General features: G+C 32.9%; 1 protein-coding gene across 2 annotated transcripts in view; it reads left to right on the top strand.

The window, feature by feature from the left end:
* The first annotated feature begins 940 nt into the window (after nucleotides 1-940).
* Nucleotides 941-18,769, top strand: part of LOC117177499 (cysteine-rich with EGF-like domain protein 2) — a 19,183-nt gene continuing 1,354 nt past the window's right edge. Inside the window, exons 1-4 of one of the 2 annotated variants that reach the window (XM_033368241.1) lie at nucleotides 941-1,306; nucleotides 3,355-4,012; nucleotides 6,905-7,000; nucleotides 9,598-12,282. In XM_033368241.1, the coding sequence (XP_033224132.1) occupies nucleotides 1,130-1,306; nucleotides 3,355-4,012; nucleotides 6,905-7,000; nucleotides 9,598-9,821 (1,155 nt within the window). In that variant the 5' untranslated portion in view covers nucleotides 941-1,129 and the 3' untranslated portion in view covers nucleotides 9,822-12,282. Of the gene's footprint in view, nucleotides 1,307-3,354; nucleotides 4,013-6,904; nucleotides 7,001-9,597; nucleotides 12,283-18,769 lie in introns of those variants that run through there. The other variant, XM_033368242.1, reaches the window with a different exon arrangement.

Raw genomic sequence — 18,769 nt, 5'->3', positions numbered from 1 at the left:
TCACGAAGAATGTTTGGAAAATATAAAAAATTAGAGCGCTAGCAAACATTTTCTTTTGTGCTAGTGTAAAGTTTGCACCCAAAACTTAAAATATTAATAACTTTTGCAATTTTAACCAACAAACGTCAAAAATTGACTAACAAACACCAAAAAACGTCCAAAAAACGATTACAAAAAGAAAAAATTCGATACTTCCAAATTAGTGAAAATTGGGGTGCTAACTTGACAAGGGTCTTGAGGTTACCACTAGCGGCAAAAGCAAAATGGCCGGCGACAGTAAGTAGACGTCTGATGAGACTGATGTAAAAACATTGAAACTTAGTCTTAAACCTTGAACATTAAAATAACAATAGCTCCAATTTGTGATTTCACAATAATCTACATCGGCATGTAGAAACTTCGTAGAAGGAGAAAGAATTTTACATGTGGGACACCTTATATTTTGTGAAAAAGAGGTACCTTTTACGGAGGCCTGTTTTGAATTAATCGTGGAATTAATATTTTTCATAGGATTCATTTCTAGCTGCTTTATTGGTTTATGACTAATTTGATTGGATGAGAGCCTAGATACGAACTCGTTGTGTCAAATTAATTCATCAGTTTATTCAAATTACAATTACAAACATATTATTCCTGCTGTGGGCAAGTTTAGTTTTTGTCCCAAAAGAGTGAGAAAGATGAAGAGCGAAAAAATTTGACAAACAGTGCTCGTCATCCTTCTCACTCTTATGAGATAAAAACCAAAATTGCTCACAGCCGGAAAGGTATGTAAGCACCATGATACATATGCATTTAATCATTTTAAAAAAGCGCGCCATATATAGCCAATGAGAATCCTGATGCGACACGCGTATTGTTTCTGTTTGGTCCCTCAGACCTCTAGGCTTGCAGACATCTTGGATTCACCCCACCCTACCTGAAATGCCTGAAATATCTAATTTAAATATCAGAGAGCCTGCTGTCGTCTGCTGCAATCGGTGCTTCTATGCTCGACTATGTGATTTTGGCAGATATAGGTTATTTATTTAAATATTTTAATTCAATTACTACTTTTATCTCCACAAAGTAAAAATTCTCAAATCAAAATTCGGGTTTCGTGTTTTGGATTTCGAATTATATTTACAAGAATATGCTAAAGACTCTTATTCCTGTCTTTTACCGAACGTTCGCGCTTCTCTCGGTGATCAGCATTTGCCAGGTGATCGGCAGCAAAAATTCTAAAGCTAAGTTAAACAAGGACGATTTGCATTCCATTCAGCTCCCACCATGTGCTGCTTGCAAAGTGCTTATCGAGAGTTTCAAGAAGGTAAGCTATTTTGTTTATAATGTTTTAATTTCTGTGCGAACTGTTACCAAGATAACACTTTCCAATCAAAAGCTGCCACGCTTGGACGTGATGTCAACCCTCATTTCAAATAGTTTCAACTTTTAACCACTTCCAGCTTTCTGTATTTCATCCTATATTCTCAATAATTCGCGACATTATTTTTTTTCAATTTCATCCTATTCAATGTGGCTGATGGTTAAAAAAAATCTATTTTAGTTGCTTTTCTTATTTGTTAAAATATTTACTGATTGTTATTTTACATTTTAATATGAAAAGAAGACGAAGCAGATGTTTAAAAAATATTATCACGAGACTTGCGATTATAATTTTCACTCAGACATATTTTCAAAAATCTTTTTTACTAATTAAATAGTACGAAATTAAAAGTTTTTAATCTCAAATGTTCAAATTAAAAATTTTTTAAAACGCAGACTAAGGACTTACAGTTCACAATTGGTAGCCTGTGAATATTTTAGTGTTATAAATTAAACAATTTCCTTATACACATTTATCAAATGTTCACTGAATAATTTTTTAAATAAGATTTTAATTTAATTGAAAGTTAAGAAATGGCTCATTCTGGAGAATTTTATGTAACATTTTGAACCTTGCATTTAAATATTTTTCAAGTCGAAAAATAATAAATGTAGTTTTCCAGGTGTTAAAATTTTGTCTTCATTATTATTAAAAGAGCAATAAAACCAAGGTAGTTCCAGGATGGCCACTGAACGAGAAACTTAAGAATTGTCTGGAATTTTGAACACCTGGAAATATCCGGAAATCGTTCAAATTATTTTATTCTTTTGCAAGAAATATCGTCTCGTTCTTCAGAAAAGTATGTTTGCGATTGTGCCCAGTGTTCCTAATCATCCAGATTAAAAGATCGAAGATTATTTTATGTTCATTATTTTAAAGATAATTTTCCCTTCAAAGATTAATGTTCCTTTTATACTATATATTTGAGAATTTAAAGTTTGTGCTGATGGATCATTCAAATACCAAAGTTCTTTTCATATTTGAGAACGAAAATTTTCTTTTTAGATATTTAACATAGTAATTACATAGGTAACCTAAATTTATATAAGTAACTACTAATAATTGGCATAATAAAGTTTTAATTTAGTGATACTCTAAATGCTTCGAAAGTAAAATGAAGAACCGCTTTTCGAGAAAAACTGATTTGAATTGTATGGTGACTTGTAAGTTCTCGCGTTCTATATTTTGTCTTCAAATAGCAAAACCCACTTATGGTCATTTCGGGGACATAAAAGTATAATGTTACAATATAGATCACAGATCAAAGTATGATTTTCTATCAAAAATCCAAAATCTATATTTTAGATCCTGGATGTTAAAAACGCGAATATCTCCTAAAGTGCGAACGACAAAAATGGGCCCTTTTCTTGCGGAACTTCACAATGTATATCCTGAAACATCTGTTGCTTCCTTACGCAGAATTTTCACTGCGGATTTTGAAATCATAAATTTTACACTCTTTTCTCTTATTTTTAAAGAATTCCTCTTTTTTATCCTGTTTTCAAGGAATTTTCCCGTTTTCTCGTTTTTGACTTAAATGAGAACTGAACTAATAGAATCCACTAAGAAAATCCAACTATTTTGGATTGAAAGTTAATACTTCTCAATAAAAAAATTTACTATAGTAGTTAATACTAATTAATTAATTAAAAATAAATAATAAGTTTCTTTTATCAAATTTATTTTATCAGAAAAAAATCAGGGCTTATTCCTATTTTGAATCAAATCTGCATTTGGAGTAAAGAATTGGCTAATTTTAATAATTTTGGTGTAAAAGGTTTTCTTTTATTCTAATCGGAGCATGCAAAGATACAATAATATTGTAGCCTCATTATCTTAGGTTTTAGGTCTAAGTGAATGCGTCATTTATCTAATAAGTGGATATTTTGAATTGAAATAACTGGGGAAAATTTTATTTTAGTTGCGACCCTGTTATATGATTCTGTGGCGTAACTCACTGCTTTAAATATTTTATACTCTATTTCTTTCAGGGGATGGAAACCACGAGTCGTGGAAAGTTCGAAGGAGGCGACAGTGCTTGGGAAGAAGATAAATTAGGTTCTTACGCTCGCAGTGAAGTGCGTTTAATAGAAATTCAAGAACAAATCTGCAAGGATGTAGAACGTGGTAAAAGACAATGTCAATCTCTAGCTGAGGAGCTTGAAAGCGTTTTCGAAACCTGGTGGTTCAAGAAACAAGCCAGTCACCCAGATCTATACACCTACGTTTGTATTGAGGAAGTAAAAAATTGTTGTCCTAAAGACCACTTTGGTCAAGACTGCGAAAAATGTCCAGGTTTTCCGGACAAAGTTTGTAATAATAATGGAAAATGTAAGGGTTCAGGTACTAGAAAAGGAAGTGGCCTATGTTCCTGTGATAAGGGATATACTGGTATAGAATGTTCCGAGTGTGATACGGGATATTACCAATCATATAAAGATGACAACAAGTTGCTATGCTCCATCTGCCACTCCGCTTGTGGTAATTCATGCACTGGTCCTGGCCCTAGGAATTGCATTAATTGTTCAAAAGGATGGCAATTGGTGGATGGCAAAGGCTGTTTTGATATAGATGAATGTCTTCTGAGCAATAAGCGATGCAAGAATAATCAATTCTGCGTTAACGAAGAAGGCAGTTATAAATGTTTAGGTAAAATAAGGACGATGCTAAGAGGGTTCCATCGTGCTTTATTTGTACAACATTACAGGAGAGGCTATTGAAAAATTTATTGCTCGTTCATAAAGAGATTAAGAGATATACTTTATTGAGAATCAACTTTTTTTAAATATGTTTACGAAAATAATTACTGGGTTATTGACGTAATATAAAGCCTCTAAAAACTATTGGTGCTTTATAATAAATGATTGAATTTTAGAATGGAACCTTTGCGTTCTGTAAGGATAGTATGAAGTTGGTTTTACCTTCATTGTTACTTGAAAAAAATTGATTTAAACTCTTACAACGTTGCCGGATTTAAGTAACACTGTCAATAGTCTTATTTTACATAACATGATTTTTCCCTCATATCAGCCTGAGTGATTCTTATAGAATTTCCCCTGCAGAATCCTTTGAGAAAAATATTCAATACATTTTAAAAACAACCTCTTTTTGGCACTTTTTGGAAGCGTGTACCTATCCTATTTAGTCGCGCGCTATAGTCCATGCATTTGGTTTCAAGTAGAAAGCACTGACCATGGTGGGGGACTAAAAGTCGGTTTCCAAAGGATCCATGCTGACTTCTTCAGTTTTTCGTACGATAGCTCTAAAATATCAAAAAGGTTCAAGCTTTCGTTTTATTGCATTTGCCGCCCAAAAAGCTATTTTCTTTACCTTTTGTCCCCGTTTATCAATAAAAAAAACTACAATTCTATAGTTACTTTCTCGGCGGATTCTTAATCTACGAGGAAAGTCAAGAATCTCCAGAGTGATTTGAAGGAAAAAAGATGAAAAAGCTCCAATAGCGTAATACACGTTTATAAATAAAGGGTAGGAATATTTTTCTGTGGTTGGAATATAAACCTAAAGTTCATGTTATTCGTTATTTTCTTATTTAGAAATCGAATAAGAGATTATGATTAATGTTAGAAATAAAAGAATATCAAACAATATTATGAGGCCATTATCTCAATTTCGAAATGAAGTGCGATGCAGCCCTCTTAGTCGAAGCCTAAAAAATTCAATTAGTTTATTTTTATTAAATAGATTAATATAATTTGTTCACATCTTCATTATCATTGCGATTTTTGCGTTTCCAAACGGTCCCTAAAACATTATTCATAAGCCTAGACCTTTAAAAGATTTACTTAGGGTGCACACATCATCTAAGAGAAGGACAAAATGCTACTTTTATTCATAATAGAACTGCAAAAAATATAATATTGCATGTACAAAAAAAACTTTTTTTTATAAGCATATACGTGGAATGGCTCTTGCTACTCTTGCTCACGGTGATCCGAAGCGGAAAAAATATTTGCCTAAAATGAAGTGAAAAACCCCATACATTGTTACGATATTTTTAGTGTGCAATATGATATTAGATAGACAAATCAACGTATACGAATAAAAAATTATATTAAGTCAATGAATTTATAAGCATATAAATGCAGACACGTGTCTTCAGCTTCCCGGGACAACGATATAACTACATTTTTTTTCAAAAATATAATTTTTATGATTTTTTTTTTCATCTGAATGTTACTTTCGATATAAAATTAACCAGAATCGCTAAGCTTAATCTAAGTTGAAAAAAGTATCATGAAAAATGACACAAGTTCAGTTTTTAGGTCCTCTTGAAAAATGAACTTTACACCTTACTATATGGGTACATTACGAATATGTGTGGCATCATTGGTTTTAATATTTCTATTTGTACTGAAACACTTTTATGCGAAGCCAGGATTTTTTATTAAATTATTCATTGCTTACATATATAAAATACAAATAAAATTATATTTAGTTTTATGATAAGCTAATGATTTTTTGTTATGCGTGCATCATCGTGATACGCTCAGTGAGCGATGTCAATGATAAATATTAAAAACGTGAATATTAATGTAAAACATTGCATGTTCGTTAAAACATTTTATAAAATTTTAGACTTACATATATTTTCGATGAAAATGAGCCTTTTCGATGATATTTAAGTTCTTTTATTAATTATAATAAGATTCAATCATTAGTTTTAGTCGTTATTTTCGGAAAAATTCTCTTCCGTAATTAAAAAAGTTTATAATTAACCTAATATATATTATTTAATTTTTATTTATTTTGAAAAGAATTTCCTCATTTATTCATCACATAACGTTTATCAGTCAGGTACACGTTTTCAATTTTCATCACTGTAATATTGCTAACTAAAAGTACCGCGATGATGCACGCATAATAAAAAGATCATTAGTTTGAGTTTTTTATTAATTTAAATAGCTTATCATAAAACTAAATATAATTTTCTTTGTATGTTATTCATGTAAGTAATGAATAATTTGATAAAAAACCCTAGCTTCACATGAAAGTGTTTCAGTACAAATAAAAATACTAAAGCCAATGATGCCACACATTCGTAATGTACCCATATAGTAAGATGTAAAGTTCATTTCTCAACAGGGCCTGGAAAGTGGACTTGTGTAATTTTTTACGATACTTTTCTTTAACTAAGATTAAGTTTTAGCGATCCCGGTTAATTTTATATCACAAGTAAAATTCAGATAAAAAATATCATTAGAATTATAAGTTTGAAAAAATGTAGTTATTTCGTTGTCCCGGGAAGCTGAAGATATTTGTCTGTATGCTAAATAGGTTATATTTTTCAAGATTTCTCTTTAAAATGAGCAGTTTGGATTTTCTTCCGACGGTGTTTTAGTTCAATTTTTAGTGACAAATCAGATCCCGTCATTGGTTTTTGTCGTCATTTTAGGCAAACTTTTTTTCTGTTCCGGATCACCGTATGCTAAAGTCGAACTTATGATTCATATTATTCATTTAAGGTCCTTGTATCATAAATAACTGTTTTTAAAATATACATTAAGAATGATTTCTTTACAGAATGTGACAAGTCTTGTAATGGATGCAATGGCGATGGACCAGATATGTGTATGAAATGTGCAGACGGCCATCATTTGAAGGATAACTTTTGTATAAGTATGTCTTCCTTTTTGTTTTAAAACTTAATTCAGTAATCTGTTTTTCATTATCTCCTAAGACTTTAAATATAGGCAATCTAACATTTAGAGGGTGTTAAACGAGCTTCCAGTAAGGACATAAGTTTAATTAAAAGCTTTGAACATACAAGTTTTAAATGCTGATATTTCCACATTTTATTTGAACCATTTGAAATGGAAAATAACGAAATTTCATAAGCATGACAAATTTAATAAAGGACCGTACAATCATTACTTAACAATATTCAAACTGTAAAATTTTCAAAATTAAAATGATCAATTTAAAAGTATCCGTCTGATTGAATCATTTTTCTTTTAATTTAAAAGTCTGAAATTGATAAAAAAAATATTTTTAAGAATATCCCTCTGAATCTCAGCTATACCATGGGACTTCTACTAGGCCACGTGACCTATCCTTAGCGACCTTCTTTTATCCCAAAAGAGCCAACTTTTCCCATGGGATTCTACCAATCTTTCGGGACCCCAGCTATCCCAAGGCATCCATTTTCTCTTACAGGACCCCCCTTATTTTACGCAACTCTAGCCAACTCATGAGATTCCCCAAACCCTCAGGTTCCAACTCGGGACCCAAATATCCTTCACAACGTCCTTACTCCACAGGGTGCAACTTATCGCGCAGGACTCTCTGATATCCCAGAGAACCTCAACTATCCCTCCAGATTCCCCTCGACTATCCCTCGAGATTCATGCCACGGGACTTAACCTAGCCCTTGGGGCCACGTCAATTCCAAGAAACTCCACCTGTTGTCTGCCCTACCCTCTTATCCCACGACACTCCCCTTAGTTTTTTTAAATAAAATAGGCTATGGCACTCTTGTTTGTAGACACACGTTCGCCTACTTTCACTAATTTAAAATTGCATCGCTTAAACCTACCTTTTTAAAATTTAAACATGCAAAATTGTCCAATTCTCAGCTGGACACCTCAATAGCTGAATTAATTTTAAATAATTCAAAATTGAAAATTTATAAATGAGGCAATTTCAAACTTCAATCATTTAAGCTTGTAGAATTTCATATTGTAAGTCTTAATAGGTTATTATTTATTAATCTGTATGCCTACAATATCGATTTTAAGATTTTGACGGTTTTAATATTCTTACATGATTGTTATTTTGTGTGCTTTAAAGTTTTATTTTTTGAGTAGAAAAAATTAACTGGATTAGTATTTATTTCAACAAACTTCAACATCTTGTTTTAAAGAATAGTTCTTTTTAGTTGAGTAGTAATGTGTAATTGAAAGAGAATTAAAACATTTCAAAGAAGAAAATAAGTATGTCGTTTAATCACTTGAAAGATTAAGTAAGTGTATTTTTTACAATGATGAATCAAACTAGAGCGTGATTAGGTACAATGTCACCTTTTAAATATTTTTTATTGAACATGAAAACTGTTATAATGACAAAGAGTCCGCATAGCTAGCTTCTTAATTTAAGTGATCTTTAGAAAATTTGTGTTTTTCCCAACCGAACTTGAAATTGTGGTAACAGACTCCATTATCTGTTCATTAAAAAGACCTAAGCCCATTTGTTTTATATCACAAAATTCATCTTTATGAAAGAAGACTGCGTGAATTCACGATAATAAAAAGCAATTTACAATTAGGAAATTAGGAATTTACAATTGGAAAAAATAGAAAATTTAGCTTGCTAGCCTTTTTTGGACTTGATGTCAATTCAAAAAATGATCTTGCTTCAATTTTAGAGACAAAAAAAACTTTTCTCGGCTGTGAAGCTCAGAAACCTTAAGAATGTCATAAAAATGCTCTTCATTTTATTACTGAACTAAAGGCAAATATTGAAAAAAGAGTTGAAGTACGTTACAATAAATACTATTTAAGTCGATTTTGATCGATATTTTCTATTGCTTTGGAAAAGTTTTTGAATCTACGAAAGATACACACATGGTAAGTGTATTATTTTATATATTTCAGGAAATGGAACAATTTGAAATTATGCTCTATCATTCATATCTTGCGTCGTTTTCGGGAAAAGTGAGATTTTTAATCGTTCAAAATAAAAAAATCTGTTTTTCACAAAAACGCGTAATACGATTTTGTTTTCTTGTTTCAAAATAGCCAGTGGGGGGAGGTTACATACAAAAGGGAAACTGGATGTGCAATCACTTTTGGATTGAACCTAATCGATGCTAACTGTGAAAATGAGAGGATGTTTTTAAACGCTGAAGTCAAAATCGAAGAAATCGTGAAAATATACATTTTTCCCATGTTTTAAAATAGTTTGATCTGTTCTGTATTTTAAAAAGATTTAAAAACTTGCTTTGTTTTATCTTAGTTGCAATTGCTGTCACGCAACCTTTAGCACAGTGTAAAATTAGTATCCATGAATCCATGACAAATGCTCAACTTTTTGGCAATCGCACGTTACTATTTAATTTTCTTGTTATATTTTTTGTTTTCATTAAAAGTTTCTTGCGACTTTCTTCGTAATTTAAGCGATTAAATCGACCTTCTTAAGAGCTTCTAGTGGCTCATCCGAGGCCTGGAATGCTTAAAAATAAAATAAAAACTGAAATCTAAATATTAATATATTTACAGATTCGGATATACATGGGAGAAAAAAAGCAGAGAACCTTTCTCGATATATAACGTACTTCGGCCTCGTCGTGGCTACCTGCATTATTTTGCAGCGGAATGTGTACGCAGCGAGTTACGTTGGGTTACTCGTAGGCTTATACATCTCAGTTTCTGAGTACATGATAGCTAAGACTGGCATTCAGGACTCGAGTACAAATCTCGATATTTTAGGTCCACTTACGTAATTGTTAGCTTTTAAGTACGGAAAATAAATATCATCTCAGAAAGATTAAAGTAATTTTTAAATTAATATATATTTGCGTAAAGCTGAAATAATTATAGGAAAGAATCCCTGATTTACAATAGCAAATCTTTGGAATTTACTTCGATTCTTCTGAGGCTGAACCTTTTTACAATCTCAAGTTGAGATAATTAGTTTTGATGAAAATGAATTTGGTCTAGCATTGATTAATTTTGGTTAATTATTAATCAGCTAATGTTGGCCAATTACATTTGTATTTCTATGTATACATCTTTTCTGTAAATCTATTCAATCATGTATATAGGTTGTCTGAAATTGTAAGAGATGTCATTCCAAAAAGGGTGCGTGGCAGTTATCTGTTTGTGAGATTTGTGGTAGTTTATATAATTTAATTAAGGTAAAGCAATGTTTTCTAATATGCTTTGTTTTTGAGAAAGTAAAGTAGATTTTTGAAAGTGAATTTCAATCTTGGAAACCAGCATTTTTGTGAGTGTATATATATATATATACACACAAATTTGTTTGGTACCCGGTATTTTTTTGAATTCAATTTAGAATCTATTTGTGAACTTTAAAGACTGGAAGGGTTTTTTATTCGCATTATGTTTCTCTTGACTGTAGTAAATATTCTAAAGCATTACAATTGCACTGAACTTGCGTAAAGACTTAGTACAAAATTGCTCGTTCCTAAATTAAATCCATAAAAATTTTACTTTTTTCTAAGTTTGCGTCTAGTCATCCAGAAAGTAGTCGGAGAATTGAAAGAGGGGATGGACTAGTGTCCCGAAAATTCGGGACGACTGTAGAGACAAGATTATGAAAGATATTTAACTAGTCGTCCCGAATTTCGGAATGACGAGACATTTTATTTTTCTAGATATACCAATGGTTGTGACTCTTTAATTTCATCCGAGTAGAAAATTTTCAATCTTGATGTGTAAAGGGAATTTTCACTGCTTTCTATTTTTAAAAAATTATGCTGATTGTTCAAGATGACAAGGATGTAATATGTAATCAAACCTTAACCTTTATACTGTGATTGAGATTTTACTCCTTCTTTTTACAAGATTTTATAATTACATATAAAATTTGCCAAACATCGAGTCGAAATTTTGGTATTGAATGCTCATAAATTTTACTGTCAACTTTTGACTGTCATGGAATGTCTGTTGTGTACCAACGAAAATCCAGTTTTGAAAACTGACTAGACGTTGCACAAGTATGTCTTTACAGAAACGTTTTGCTCAATGAAATTAAAATCTCCTGAATTATGTTTTTAAAGAGTTTTTATTGAAATGGGAATACGAAACATTGGCTTGGAGTTCTTTCAGACCACGAGATACCGGAGAATGGCACTGAAGTAACACAGCATTTCTTTTCAAACCGGGATTTTTTTAAAAATCTTTAGTTCTATTAGAAAAAAAATATCGATGGATAAAGTACAATTTTTGAAGTTAAAAAATATCAGTTTATAATACACAAAATAACGTGAGATTGAATGCGACTCTTCGTTCACTAAAAATTGAATCATTTCTGTTTGATACATGTGTAAGTTGAAGAATTAAAAAATTCCAAAATAAAATCCGTCAAAATTCTACAATTTTTGATTGAAGAATGAAAAGCTGTATGTTTCAAAATTTGATTTGTTTACAATTCTACACTTTTCATTTGAAAGATTTAATAGGTCAGTAATTAAATTGAAAACGTTCATAATTGAATAATGTTAGATTTAACATTCAAAAATGAGACAATTTGAATCCTTCAATTTTGTACAAATAATTTCAATTTGAAAGTCTTAATAATTGAAAATTTTGCAGTGCTTCCTTTCTAATCTATCGAATGTAGATTGTCTTAAATGTTCCATTTTAATTATTTTGATGTTGAAGACCACAAAATAAAAATTTGAAATGTTCTTTATTATTTTGGAAAAGGTTTCGAATTAGTATAATTTTTAATGTTTCATTTTCAACTTTTAATGTTTCAAAAGAATTTTGAACAGTTGTATATGAGCATTTAAATAGCCGAAGAAAAACGATAAAACTAAATATTTTCATAATTTTTATTCAGGTTAGAAGAGTCGACCTTGTCGTCAGATATTCAGCTTATCATTACAGTGCTTAAATAAGTGAACTTTTTACAACATACTGATATATAACATTTAAATTTAAATAATCTTATATGATACAAAAGCACTTGAAAAAGAGAGTGATCTCTGGCGTAGAAAAATATTTTTTGTGAATTGTTTTGTTCTAGAAAGTAATGAAAAGTTGTAATGGCGTAATTATTTTTAATTATTTCTAGCAAGTTAATCTTTTGCAATTCAGTGCAAAAAATTAATTATTGTCATTTTTAAAGGTGTCAAACTTTGATAATGTAAAAACAATTTATGTTGTTATTAAGAATTGATTTGTATTTGCAATTTGTGAAATAAAAAGGAATTATAATTATGCTGGGAATTAAACTCCTAACTACATTATTATTAAGTTACAAATAATTTGGATATATTAATAAATTCTGAAACATTTAATCTTAAAAGTACTATAATTTTAAGAACTTTAGGAATTCAAAATGACGGGTGGATTTCGAGTTGCAAGCCTTAAGCATATCTGCACGTGCGTAGCACGTACGTATCTCGCGTCGCATTAAGCGATTACGTTTTTATCTCTTTACATTAGAATCATGATCACACCATTCGAAATTATCTCTCTTTTCTGATTAATTGATCTCGTAATTCATTTTTTAAAGATATCTTTTTACTCAGTAGTAGTTCTAAAAGTTTCCATTATTTTTTTCCTGAAAAAAATCCTTTGCCGTCTTATATGAACCTTACTAAACTGAAAAGATTTGTTAGCGCTCTTTGTTATAAACACAATAAATCTGAAGGTATCACTTTGATCTGTAACAAAATGATTCAAGAATTAACAGTCTTTTGTTTCTTCATATTGATACACATTTTCGTTAAAATTATTGAGTTTTTTTTTAATTTACACAATTTTCTAATGTAGGTTCATATATCTTTTCTTTCGAGAAATACGAATGTCAGACTTTTAAATCGATATCTCGAGTAGATTTCAAGATATCGATTTTTTATGTTAAAATATTTGTTGACTCCTTTTTTTTAATTTACGTAATAGTTATTCTCGAATAGTTTTAGAGATCTCGATTTTTTTATGCCAAAATTATTTTGATGAGCCCCCATCTCCTAGTGTTTTATATGCCTTCTCTGAGGAGAATTACTTCAACGACACTTACCCCCAGCTACATTCTTCGCCCCTTTTCCAGGGGCTCCTCCGTTTTTAGTACCCCTTATCTGGGGAAGAGATTTTGATGATTTCCAACTTCGGCTACACGTCACTTCCTCTTCTCAAGCCCCACTTCTCTGGGGGAGCATGACTTCCGCGGAACTCACCCCCGCCAAACCTTTTGCTGTTTCCAGGAGCCCCTTCCGTTTTGACGTCCCTTATCTGAGGTACAGTGACTTTGGCGACACCACTCCCCCTTCAGCCTCACCCTTCGCCATTTTCCGGGGTCCACCATCTTTTATAGACCTTCTTTGAGGAAGGTAAGAGATTGGCGACACCCAATTCCAACCAGCCCTTTCTTTTTTATACCCCTTATATAAAGGAGAGTGACTTAGGACCATAGGCGACACCAACCCCCCAGCCACACCCTATCGCCTTTGTAGGGTTTCTCACTGTTTGCATACCCCTTCTCTGGGGGAAAGTAACATCGGCGGCATCTCCCTCCAGGCGTTCCCCTCGTTTTTCTCGTAAAATGCCCCTAATCGAAGTCAGCCTTAAAAAATTATGTACATTAAAAAAAAAGGTGAAATACACCAAACTCTCGCAGTTTCTTAGGGGAGCAAGGCGAGAACGGTTGCGACATTATATTATATATAGATATATACAGGGTCATAAAAAAATATCAGACCCCCCCCCACCTATCAGCGAAAATATGCGCTTCCGAGAGAAACGTTTCAGGCAGCAGTTTCAGGGTTTTGGACGAGGATCTGAATGGTGACCTTCAAGCAGCTCTTTGCGTTGACCTGCAAGCTTATTTCAAGGTCAACTTTTATTTGTCAAATTGAAACTCCTATTTTTGGCACCGCCAATCGAAAGAATGACCTTCGGGGTCGAATAACGCAGATCCATCGAGGGTCTCGCCAATCCACAAAAAAGGTCCAATGTGGATCCGCCCAGCTAAGGCGAGATGTTCTCATCAGACCACAAAAAAATTTCGAATGTGGATCTGGCCAGCTAAGGCGAGATGGCCTCATTAGACCACAAACAAAAGTTCCAATGTGGATCCGGTCAGCTAAGGCGAGATGTTCTCATCAGACCATAAACAAAAGTTTGAATGTGGATCCGGCCAGATAAGGCGAGTTATTCTCATCAGACCACAAACAAAAGTTCCAATGTGGATCCGGCCAGCTAAGGCGAGATGTTCTCATCAGACCACAAACAAAAGTTCCAATGTGGATCCGGTCAGCTAAGGCGAGTTGCCCTCATCAGACCACAAACAAAAGTTGGAATGTGGATTCGGCCAGCTAAGGCGAGATGGCCTCATCAGACCACAAACAAAAGTTGGAATGTGGATCCGGCCAGCTAAGGCGAGATGGCCTCATCAGACCACAAACAAAAGTTGGAATGTGGATCTGGCCAGCTAAGGCGAGATGTTCTCATCAGACCACAAACAAAAGTTCCAATGTGGATCCGGTCAGCTAAGGCGAGTTGCCCTCATCAGACCACAAACAAAAGTTCGAATGTGGATCCGGCCAGCTAAGGCGAGATGTTCTCATCAGACCACAAATAAAAGTTTGAATGTGGATCCGGCCAGATAAGGCGAGTTGTTCTCATCAGACCACAACCAAAAGTTCCAATTCGGATCCGGCCAGCTAAGGCGAGATGTTCTCATCAGACCACAAACAAAAGTTCGAATGTTAATCCGGCCAGCTAAGGCGAGATGGCTTCATCAGACCACAAACAACAGTTCGTATGTGGATCCGGCCAGCTAAGGCTAGATGTTCTTATCAGACCACAAACAAAATTTCGTATGTGGATCTGGCCTGCTAAGGCGATATGTCCTCATCAGACCACAAACAAAAGTTATTAGGTGGATCCGGCCAGCTAAGGCTAAATGTTCTCATCAGATCACAAAAAAAAGTTCGAATGTGGATCTGGCCAGCTAAGGAGGGATGTGCTCATCAGACCACAAACAAAAGTTCGTATGTGGATCCGGTCAGCTAAGGCGAGATGTTCTAATCAGACCACAAACAAAAGTTCGCCTTAGCGGGCCGCATCTACATACATTATTTGTTTTGTGGAATGATGAGACCTACGATGGATCTCGCCTTAGTTTACCGGATCTGGATACAATGTTTAACCTTTTTTTTAAACGCATATTTTTGCCGATCAGCCTTCTAGACCTTGTTTCAGTTTGCCCATTACCATTTGAAAAATAAAAGTTGACCTTGAAATAACCTTGAAGGTCAACGCCAAGGGCAGCTTCAAAGTCACCATTCATATATATATATATACAGGGTCATCAAAAAGTATCGCCCCCCCCCCCCTTATCAGCGAAAATATATGTTATAATGACAAAGAGTCTGCATAGCTAGCTTCTTAATTTAAGTGATCTTTAGAAAATTTGTGTTTTTCCCAACCGAACTTGAAATTGTGGTAACAGACACCATTATCTGTTCATAAAAAGACCTAAGCCCATTTGTTTTACATCCCAAAATTTATCTTTATGAAAGAAGACTGCGTGAATTCACAATAATAAAAGTCAATTTACAATTAGGAGATTACAATAGGAAATTAGGAATTTACAATAGGAAAAAATAGACAATTTAGCTTGCTAGCCTTTTTTGGACTTGATGTCAATTCAAAAAATGATCTTGCTTCAATTTTAGAGACAAAAAAAAACCTTTCTCGGCTGTGAAGCTCAGAAACTTTAAGAATGTCATAAAACATGCTCTTCATTTTATTACTGAACTAAAGGCAAATATTGGGAAAAAAGGGTTGAAGTACGTTACAATAAATACTATTTAAGTCGATTTTGATCGATATTTTCTATTGTTTTGGAAAAGTTTTTGAATCTACGAAAGATACACACATGGTAAGTGTATTATTTTATATATTTCAGGAAATGGAACAATTAGAAATTATGAGCTATCATTCATATCTTGCGTCGTTTTCGGTAAAAGTGAGATTTTTAATCGTTCAAAATAAAAAAATCTGTTTTTCACAAAAACGCGTAATGCGATTTTGTTTTCTTGTTTCAAAATAGCCAGTGGGGGGAGGTTACATACAAAAGGGAAACTGGATGTGCAATCACTTTTGGATTGAACCTAATCGATGCTAACTGTGAAAATGAGAGGATGTTTTTAAACGCTGAAATCAAAATCGAAGAAATCGTGAAAATATACATTTTTCCCATGTTTTAAAATAGTTTGATATGTTCTGTATTTTCGGATATATATATATATAGGTGTGTGTGTGTTCCGATTGGAAACGAGTCAGGCGACCCTCACTGTGTACGTTTCGATCCCCCCGAAATCAGTCCAAGGCCATTTGAAGACAACACCTGATACGGGACTGAAAGCGAGAGTTGTACCATATCTCTAAAACTATGTGAGATATCGATGAAATAAGATATCGCAATCTTGCTTATTCTGTAGTTTGGTTCGTCTAATAAGCTACTTTGATTAGATGGCAGTTCTACTGAAAACATACAGGAGTCAATAAAGTCATTGGTAATTAGATATACTACGGCCATTTCTATTTGTGTGGTCAAAAAAGATTACGTCCTAGATATAGCATAATGGATATTAATTATCGGCTCATCAATATGTTATGGCCATTATTCATCTCTGTCTTCATATTCTTTGACGTCAGAGATGTAATTATAATGGCCATTACATAGCTATAAGCTAAAAAGGGAAACTTGAGGTTTGCTCCGCAACCACGAAAAACAGCCGTATTCATGCATCAAGATCAAGAGTTTAAGGGTTGAAGGGATATCTAGAGAGGGTCAATGATCCGTTGTGCAATTTTAAATATACCCCTATTTTTTTTAGCAAAGTTACTTTTAAATTATGGGTCCATTATTTAACAATCTTTGCAATTTCATGATCATTTTTACTTCAGTATTCTATCCTTTCAACTAAAATGTTACATATGTATATACATTTTTAAATTAACCTTGTTTATGGCAATAAAATTGTAGAAAAGGACTGTTGAAAGAAATAGGTTGTAGTAATTCTTACCCCTCTAGGATATAGGAAGTTTATTTATGATACAAACTCTATTATTACACTTGAACGTCCAATACACGTGACCTCAAAATATCAAACAAAGCGAAAGTTGTATCGTCTTTTATCTCTATTGATTGAGTAATTTCTGCTATTCCGCCCGTAGAACTATCGTTAATTGTAACCATTATTAATCACTCGTCTCATTCAACTCGTTCAAGCTTTGAATGTAAGTAAAATTATGAGTGAACGCAGCCTATTGTTATTTCTAGTTTCACTATCAGCAGTCGCGCGGAATATATTGAGTGCGTCGGGCTCCTCTCGAAAATTCGAATAATCCATTTTTTCCGCGTTGCATTTTATTAATATGACCTCTTGGCGATTCATATCCGGCTTCAAGTCTCCACTGCGATACGCGACAAAGGATATCGAACCAGTCACAAATGCGCGAAGTCCAAGTTTTCAGAGGTAAATAATGTAAAGATGACCCAGCCTTGTAATTTACGAACTTTTTTGTCAATTCTAATTATAGCTGAAGTTAAAGGCTTTATGTGAGTCGGTTTAACATATCAAAGTCCAATGGTACTTGTGTGATGCTCGATTCTAGGTATGTCATTATAGGTGGGGTGGGATTGTTTTGAGTATTACAATTGTTTACTTTTTTCATCTATTTTTCTTTCTAAGCCGGAATTGTTCTAAAAATATTCCATACTCAATATTCGAAAATCATTATATATATTTAATTCCTCTAAATCTAGAATATCTCACATTTTAAATTTTTCACTAGATACTCTGTAAAGACAATATGCTTTTGTAAGAGTTCAACGCCAATATCGTTCAAATTTGAAAGTAGACATTTTCAATACTAAAGTACAAAAATATTAAGGAGTTGTTGATATTATAGGTACTTTATCGCATATAATTTTAAAGTACTCTTTATTTGAATTGCATCTCATAAAGTGACCACGAATTGAAGAACCTTGGAGTACACAAAGATCACATGTCTCTTGAAAGCCGGATTTCAAATTCAAACTGACAAATCATCATTGTGACTGTAACTGTTACTGAATTAAAGTTTTAAAAAGTACCTTCTTATTACCTGTTCGTGGTGTAAACACATTTCACTATTCATGCCACTATAACTGGTTAGGCCGGCCGTATGAATAAACATTTCGTTTTTCTTTTAATATCCTTGATCTCAATATAAACATAATTTTGCCTAGAAGATAATTGTTTAAATTTGTCTCTAGATTTTACCAGACACATATTCGAACAAAAAATTGAAAAAATGCTTCCGATTGGAAAATTTGAAAAAGTTTGAAGTAAGTGACATCGCAATCTTTCAATATGAAATTTTGAAACATTCGGTAGTTAACTTTTAAATCGTTGAAGAAGATAGTATCCGCACAGAACCTGTACTGAATGCTTATTTTCACGATTAAATAATAAAATTTGGTTTTTGTCAACCTGAAGGTATTTAGAGAAAAAACCTAGACTTTTCTTTCAGTAAAAAAAAAAATAGAACCCTTATAAAAAAAAGTTAAATTTATTATTTACACCCACTTTGACCTCCTTGCTTTCGAAGAAAAAAAACGTGAGTTTTAAGGCCTCAAAAATTAATCTATTGTACAATTTTTCATTCAAGACTACAATTTTAAATTTAAATTATAGAGATGTTA

This window comes from Belonocnema kinseyi, chromosome 7 (genome assembly GCF_010883055.1).
Source record: "Belonocnema kinseyi isolate 2016_QV_RU_SX_M_011 chromosome 7, B_treatae_v1, whole genome shotgun sequence".
NCBI lineage: Eukaryota > Metazoa > Arthropoda > Insecta > Hymenoptera > Cynipidae > Belonocnema > Belonocnema kinseyi.
The sequence above is the reverse complement of the archived record's forward strand: the minus strand, read 5'-3'. Positions and strand labels throughout refer to the sequence as shown.